Source organism: Lupinus angustifolius, chromosome LG10 (genome assembly GCF_001865875.1).
Source record: "Lupinus angustifolius cultivar Tanjil chromosome LG10, LupAngTanjil_v1.0, whole genome shotgun sequence".
Lineage (NCBI taxonomy): Eukaryota > Viridiplantae > Streptophyta > Magnoliopsida > Fabales > Fabaceae > Lupinus > Lupinus angustifolius.
Genome location: NC_032018.1, coordinates 2,582,138 through 2,590,218, shown reverse-complemented (window position 1 = coordinate 2,590,218; position 8,081 = coordinate 2,582,138). Strand labels below are relative to the sequence as shown.

The window sequence follows — 8,081 nt, the reverse complement described above, 5'->3', positions numbered from 1 at the left end:
ATATTTTAAAAATAAAGTAATATAAATCAAAAGTAAAATATGAGATTTTATCCGAATATTTGGATACACAATGCTAATGAAAATAACTTTATTCCGAGTAGCAAACATTTATATATATTTATATATATAATTGACGAATGCCAAACAAGTATAATATTAGAGAAAAAAATATATCTTCATTTATATTGTATGAGTTTTATATATTATTATTGTATTATTTATCATTAATATCTCATTATCATTGACCAAATAAATAGTGAACCATAGAGAGAAAATATATAAATCATTATATTCAGTGCATATAATATATAATACACTTGCATAATTATCATAATATATCATCTTACAAATCTTATATATCATAAGAAAAAAATGTAACATGAGTAACAAGATAATAGTCTAGTTATTAATTACAAGTGACATGTGTCACGTTACATATATAACTTAAGTTGGGTTTGAAAAGTAGGCGTAACAAACCTCTTCCCTAGACTACGTAGTTTGCAATGCATTGATCCTTGTATATATTGGCTTTGGTGTCATCACCACCACGTAGTGTCTGTGCAAAAAAGGAACCAACTTTGTAATTTGATTCCATGAGTTCTGCTAAGCTTGATCTTGAGGTTGGAAATGATGGCGTTGCTGTCATCACTATGTCCAACCCTCCTGTTAATGCTTTAGCTATTCCAAGTCAGAAACTTTTTACCATTTCTTCTACTTTTCACTTCTTTCTACATCAAAATCTATGTCATTTTTATATCTGTTTGTATTTTTATGGTTTCATCAGTTATGAAGGGATTGAAAGACAAATTTGCAGAGGTGGCTAGAAGGAATGATGTGAAAGCTATAGTTTTGACTGGTATAGTTTTTTGGATTTCACATGTGTTATTTATTATCAATAATTGTTGAGAAGCAAGTACCACATCGCCATGGGTCAAAGGTAAACTTTCGTCTAGTCCGGCAGACTACTATGGAGGGGGCATGTTGAGAAACAAGTCTCACATCGTCTGCCTCGTTCTTATATATGTGGTTTTAAATATCTGCTGAACTATTCCTCTCATTGCATGTTATGATGAAAACTGGGGTGACTATTTGGTTGTCAAAGTAATAAACTTTGCAATTGTTCAATTTTTTTCTTAACCCTTAAATTCAGGCAAAGGTGGGAGATTTTCTGGTGGGTTTGACATCAGTGTCATGTCTAAGGTTCATGAAACTGGTGAGTTAAGATTACATATTTGCAATTGAGTTAGATTTAAAAATTAGTTAAATTATGGTCTTTAATGTACAATATTTGGTGTTTTCTTGATAGGGGATGCTTCCATTGTCCCTGATGTCTCTGTGGAGCTAGTGTCCGACTTAATTGAAGGTTGTAACTATTCTATAAGCTTTGATATTTCTGAATTTCTGATGTATGACTGTACATTATTATCAATGGTTTTACTATAATAATCAAGGAGCCAACAAGTGAAGGTTTTTATTGAGAAGTCTGTATTTAACGAATTAAGATAATAAATGATGTATTTAGTTCTAGTATGATTCATTATTGATTAACATTCTTGACAATACAGATTCGGAGAAGCCGGTTGTTGCAGCAGTGCAGGGTCTTGCTCTTGGAGGTGGCTTAGAGTTGGCCTTGGTTAGTCTTTGTAATTGAGCAGGCAAATTGTTCCTTTAAGTAAGAACCATTGTCCAAGTGTCTTCATCATTGCATGAGATGTAACGCCTTGTCATTGTTTAGGCATGCCATGCACGTATCGCTGCTCCAAGAACCCAACTGGGCCTGCCGGAGCTGACACTTGGAGTCATTCCGGGACTTGGAGGTGATCAGCTTTTACATGCACATGTTTTCAGTAAACTAGATTAGGAGTAAGGAACCTTTCCTCATATATTACCATTTACTGAAATGTTATTGTTAACTCTGTAAGGCACACAGCGTCTTCCAAGGCTTGTTGGGCTATCAAAAGGTCTTGAAATGATGTTGGTAAGATTTTGACCATTTGTTTTCAACTATTTTAGCTTCTATTGCATTTGTGTTGCAGTAGATGAACTTTCATGTTGAATGAATAAAAAATTGAATGGCTAACTTTGTAAAGTTTCAGGAATAACTTGCTAGCTAAATTTTATCAATATAGGCTTTAGAAGTAAATTAGAAAGGAATCAACTCTTCTAAATGTTTTTTATTTAAACTGTTCATGCATTTTTCCCATTTTAAAAGAACTTTGTGCTGTAATAAGTGCCCAATTTAAATTTAATATTGCATCTGTTGCAGACATCTAAACCAGTCTCATCGGAAGAAGGGCATAAACTAGGTCTTATCGATGCTATTGTGTCTCCTGAGGAGTTACTGAAGGTATCTCGCCAGTGGGCTCTTGACATTGGACAGGCGCGCAAACCTTGGATTCGTTCACTCCACAGGACAGACAAACTTGGTTCCCTGTCTGAAGCACGTGAGGTGTTGAAAATTGCAAGACAAAATGCCAAGAAGACTGCTCCAAATTTGCCTCAGCACCAGGCTTGCATAGATTTGATTGAACTTGGAATAGTTCGTGGAGGCTACAGTGGACTTCTAAGGGTATTATAGTTCTCTGACTGTCTTTGTTTGGAAGTAACTCACATGCTTTCGTACTTTCATTTTATTCACGGAGCTCCATGGCATATCACTTTTGAGTTTGAGATAGATGTTTCTTCCTATCTATTTTTCGGTCTAGCATGGTTTATGTTACAAGTATCTTGCTACCTGTTTTTGCAACTTGTGATCAGATTATTCAGTTCAAATATCAGCTAATTGCTAAAAACTAATTGCAGGAGTCTGAAGTTTTCAAGCAGTTAGTCCTAGCTGACACCTCAAAAGGTTTAATTAACGTTTTCTTTGCTCAACGTACAATATCAAAGGTACAACGCTAGATATGCTCTTCCTTATCTGTATACTGCGATCTGAACAAATATTTTTCTTGTCTTGTAGTGATTAGATGACTAGTACATGTGAACTTTGGCCTTTGCTTTCATTTTTTTTATAGTTTTCAATCATATGTATGTGCTTCTTCTGTTTGGAATTAATTTTTTGTCAATTAAGATACATTGTGGATGATTTTTCTCCCTCCAAATGTTAAAAAAATATTGTTTGTATGGTTCAGACAACAAAGGTTTTATACTCTTCATTGTATTTAGCAACTGATTCCGTCTTAAAAACTAATAGGGCCACAAGTCATGTTTTTTTAACATCGATTTCTTATCTTCTCATTTTTGAACATGATAAAACAAGAGATGAGAGTTTACTCTGGTTTTGCTGAATGTATTTACTTATTACTGTCTTCTGTCAGGTGCCTGGTGTAACTGATATTGGACTGAAGCCAAGAAATGTCAGAAAAGCTGCTGTTATCGGGGGAGGTTTAATGGGTTCCGGCATTGCTACAGCTCTTATATTAAGCAACATTCATGTTATATTGAAGGAAGTCAATTCAGAATATCTTCAGAAGGGAATAAAGACAATTCAAGGTGATGATTATTCCTGTCAAGTCAGTGAAGTGTGAAAATTGGAGATGGAATGTCAATTGCTAATTGTTTGATGTTAGTGATAAGTTTTTTTCCAACTTTCTTTGAGACTGTGTTCCATGGTTTGGGATTTGTTAAAAAATTAGTATGTTATGCAGGGGAAAGCTCTGCTATGTGAGTAAGTAAAGGTCATCAACTTTTGATTTGATATAAAGTTCTTGTTGATATTAACCCATTATAATTTAGTCTTATCCGTTCGGCAGAAGGTTTGAGGACTTTCGTAGTATGCACCCTCTGTCAAATGGTTGCTTTAATATGCACATCATCAGCAGTACATATTCAGGATGTTTGTTATGGCTTCTATACTAATTTCTATTTAAATGCATTATTAGAAATACTTGTTATTATACCTCCAAGTGTATATATAGTTCTCTGAAGTATGATGATCCTTCCTTATCATGCTTAAATTGCTCCATTATAGATTTTTTCTTAGTATGAGATGGAAAAAGGACTTTATCTTGTAAACTAGAAACATTTAGACATCCTCACAAATACTCAAGGGAAAATAACTGGTCAAGTATAGAGTAAAATTTCTCGTCCTTGATACATGTAAGTTTATCTTATAACAATTTTTTTAAATATTTTTTTGTTTCATTTTGTATGGCAGCAAACGTTAATGGCTTAGTTACAAGAGGAAAGTTGACAAAACAAAAGGCAGATGGAGCACTCTCACTTCTTAAAGGTGCAGTGGATTATAACGACTTTAAAGATGTGGACTTGGTCGTCGAGGTTGGTTGCCTGAAAACCTTTTTGTAGTCATTGGAAAATAGTTGACTTGGTTTCGATTGTTAGAACTTCGATCCTTTAAAGAATTTGGTAATGTGTTTTTGTTATCCACATTTAAGTGAAGTTCATTTTCTCAGTCTCATGGTTCTGAATATTTTACATAGGATATGTAACATGTCTTTGCTGATACCATTTGAAGTTGATTAAGATTATTTCTCTCTCTGCAGGCTGTAATTGAAAATATCAGTCTTAAACAAAGTATTTTTAGTGATCTTGAGAAGATTTGTCCTCCACACTGTATTTTGGCATCAAACACATCAACTATTGACCTTAATATCATCGGTGAAAAGACTAGATCTCAAGATCGTATCGTGGGAGCTCATTTTTTCAGGTTATTTATCTTATTTCTCCTATACTTTTTTATAGGGAAAATGAAAATAAATGGATTTTTATCTTATTTCTCTTATCTACCCACTGTCACCTTAAAGTTTTTTTATATGGTCAATACTTAATACATCATCCACCATTCATGTATATTACTTTTATTTAAGAGTAAATGATAGTTAACACATGAATGATGGATGATACACTAACAATGTAAACTCTTACACCGTTAGTGCGTAGATATTTCTTACAAATAATTTGTTCTAGATACTGTGGAATTTTTTGGCTCGTTCGGTAAACTCAAGCCATTTGTGACAGGTTAATTGATTTAGCCAAAATGAGTTCAAAGTAATTTAGATATTGAAATTACATTTGTTGCAAATATCTGTTTGAGAACATTTTAATGGATGCTTTCTGACTTTTCTACTTGATTAACAGCCCTGCTCACATTATGCCTCTTTTGGAGATTGTACGGACAGAGAAAACTTCGGCACAAGTACTTCTAGATCTGATGACAGTTGGGAAAAACATAAAAAAGTCTCCTGTTATTGTGGGCAACTGCACTGGCTTTGCAGTGAACAGAACGTTTTTCCCATATGCACAAAGTGCGCATATGCTCGTGAACTTGGGTGTGGATGTTTTCAGAATCGACAGATTGATAAGCAACTTTGGCCTTCCGATGGGTCCTTTCCAGTAATATTCTCCTCTTGGTGTTTCTGTATTTCCTTGGTATTTGTCCATTACAATATTATTGCTTTGATTGACCTTTTCATCAACCCTCGCCTCCACACCCTTCAGCATCTTCGCTAGAGAAGAGTCGAGATATTGTGCTTTAGCCAACAATGCTATGCCACTATCTTGATGTTCCAGTAACATTCTCTAGCTTTGAAACATTGGTTGAACTTAGTGTGCATTTCAAATAACCCTTTTCAATCTCAAATCAAGTCTTCTACGATGTGCGTCGTGCGTGTTTGGCAAACTGGTTTCACCGCAGGAAATCATATTTGTGTGGAATCTTACCTTTGTAGCTTCTGTGGAAACGTGATTTTGTACCTTGCAAATGCCAATCCAATTTTGCACATATACATTGCTAAAATAAAGGACTGGTATTATAAGGAAAAACTTCATGGTTTCATGAGTATGTGAGGCTCCAAGCATTTGTCGCAATGTGGTTCTGTTGGTTGAAGTGAATCCTTTGTCTTGCAGGCTTCAAGACTTGGCTGGCTATGGAGTTTCTGTAGCAGTTGCAAAAGAATTTGATGGTGCATTTCCCGACCGTACATTTAGTTCTCCACTGGTTCATTTATTGATCAAAAGTGGACGAAATGGTAATATTGCATTGTGATCTTGTCAGTAAATCTTCCTTTCTTTGTATGAGGAACATTATGCCTCAATGTGACTAATATCTTTTTATTCTTGGCTTCCTATTTTTCTATCAGGCAAAAACAATGGGAAAGGGTACTACATTTATGAAAGGGGTTCCAAGCCAAAACCAGATCCTTCAGTGCAACCAATCATTGAGGAGTCTAGAAGAGTTTGCAATATTATGCCCAACGGAAAGGTACTTTTATTTTGCATGTCATATAAAGACCCCAGCTATATTAACATTGCATTGAAGTTGGGTAAATCTAAGCTTCCTTTCTCTCTAGGTAAGGATAAACTAAAAATCTTTGTTGCTTTTGCAGCCTATATCTGTTACCGACCAAGAGATTGTGGAGATGATACTCTTTCCAGTAGTGAATGAGGCATGCCGTGTCTTAGAAGAAGGGATTGTTATACGAGCATCGGATCTTGACATGGCATCTGTTCTTGGAATGAGCTTCCCGAATTATAGGTTGGCTTTCCCCTTTTGCTCTGCTTTTAAATTGTTTAAAACTTAGAAAGGGAATCAATGATACATAATCGAGCATGATATTTTAATATTATCTATTACACCAACACGGATATGTTCCGGGTACGTGGTACGTACCAGGTACAAGATTCAACATTTTCTCAAAAACTAGAGTACAGGTATCTTGCATGAATAAGGTATTCATGCTGCAATGTTGCTCAATGTTTTACTTGATGCTCTTAATGTTGTCCCAAGTACTGGTTAAACAATGGTGGTTTCTGGTTGGTGGTGCTCTCTAGTTCGCCCTTATTGAAGATCAATCCTCAAATTTATCATGATCTCTACTATTTTGAGCATTCCTTATTCTCCTATGTCTGAGATTAGTATAGAGAATTATCATGATTATATCTTATCATGGCAGTTTGCATTCTGTATTAGTGTACCTTGTTGTTTGACTTACATATCATTGCAATCACATTTGTGGCAGGGGTGGTATTGTTTTCTGGGCAGATATGGTTGGAGCTAATCATGTATATACCAGCCTTAAGAAATGGTCAGAATTATATGGTAACTTTTTTAAGCCATCAAGGTATTTAGAAGAAAGAGCCACTAAGGGCATTCCTTTGGTAAGACTCATATTCTTTATTATCTATTCAAATTTCATGGACTCTAGTTTTCTCAATCTTTGTTTAAGTACATTTCCTATTTAAACAATCACAAATCTGGTTTTACTTTAGTTGGGGAGGGGGCAAAAAAATATGATGAATGTGTTTTGGTGCTACTACCACATCAGTTATTATATCCCATTGTTGGGATATTGGGATTTCAAGATAAACATTATCCTTTGATATATAAACAAATAAAACTTATAAACTATTAGTGAAAATCTAATGTGAAGAAACATTAAATATCTCTTTTTTATGTTACTCACTTGTAACTATTCTAAACTCATGCTTTAATTTGAAGAGATGTGTGTGTCTTAGTGGTGCTATGTATTTGATTTGAGTATAATCTAATACATAATCATGTAACTATTCTCTTCATATTCAATTTACTCAAGCCTTTGTAAATAAAGTACTCAACTTGCAATTTAGTCCCTCATTTAAATTATATATATGATTTAGTCCTTGAATAGTTGAATTATTCAAACCTGTTTCATAGTCTCCCTTTTTTCAGAAATAGCAAAAGAACTAACTTGAAACAAGTTTGAAGAACTTAACTTAAGGACTAAAAATGCTAGTTATATTATACACATATTAAGTTGACTAACAAGAACATCATATTGATTATCAAAGACAAATGTTTGACATTGTGTTTTGTAAACTATGCAGAGTGCACCTGCTTCATCTACACCAAAATCAGTGGCACGTCTCTGAGGAAAGATTTTCCCAAGTTTTCAATATGTTATAGGAAATATGGCTCCATATTTGCCACTTTTTTGCGTTAAATAATAATTTGGTCTCCCAAAATTATGTTTTGATGCTGCTGTTTGGGCATGCATGGTTATTTCAAAGTAGTTATAGGGATTGCTTAGAATCCCCTTGCTGAATTCTCTTATAAAAAGTATCAACGGGTTCGACTTAAGTTTTAT

The 8,081-nt window shown here is 34.4% G+C and overlaps 1 protein-coding gene across 1 annotated transcript; it reads left to right on the top strand.

The window, feature by feature from the left end:
• LOC109358341 (peroxisomal fatty acid beta-oxidation multifunctional protein AIM1-like) lies at window positions 440–8,080 on the top strand. Its single transcript, XM_019602509.1, has 18 exons — window positions 440–687; window positions 785–856; window positions 1,151–1,213; window positions 1,307–1,363; window positions 1,566–1,633; window positions 1,736–1,817; window positions 1,923–1,978; window positions 2,267–2,569; window positions 2,803–2,889; window positions 3,318–3,492; window positions 4,157–4,278; window positions 4,503–4,666; window positions 5,098–5,352; window positions 5,866–5,987; window positions 6,099–6,220; window positions 6,345–6,493; window positions 6,978–7,116; window positions 7,822–8,080. Exons 1-18 carry the CDS (start codon window positions 594–596, stop codon window positions 7,864–7,866), a joined length of 2,175 nt encoding a protein of 724 aa, XP_019458054.1. The 5' UTR covers window positions 440–593; the 3' UTR covers window positions 7,867–8,080.

Bases quoted from the DNA above. Each gene is read 5' to 3' on its own strand.
- LOC109358341 (XM_019602509.1), top strand. From the start codon at position 594: ATGAGTTCTGCTAAGCTTGATCTTGAGGTTGGAAATGATGGCGTTGCT. The intron at 2,570-2,802 runs GTATTATAGTTC...AACTAATTGCAG, and splicing joins GCTACAGTGGACTTCTAAGG to GAGTCTGAAGTTTTCAAGCA. The intron at 5,988-6,098 runs GTAATATTGCAT...TTTTTCTATCAG, and splicing joins GATCAAAAGTGGACGAAATG to GCAAAAACAATGGGAAAGGG.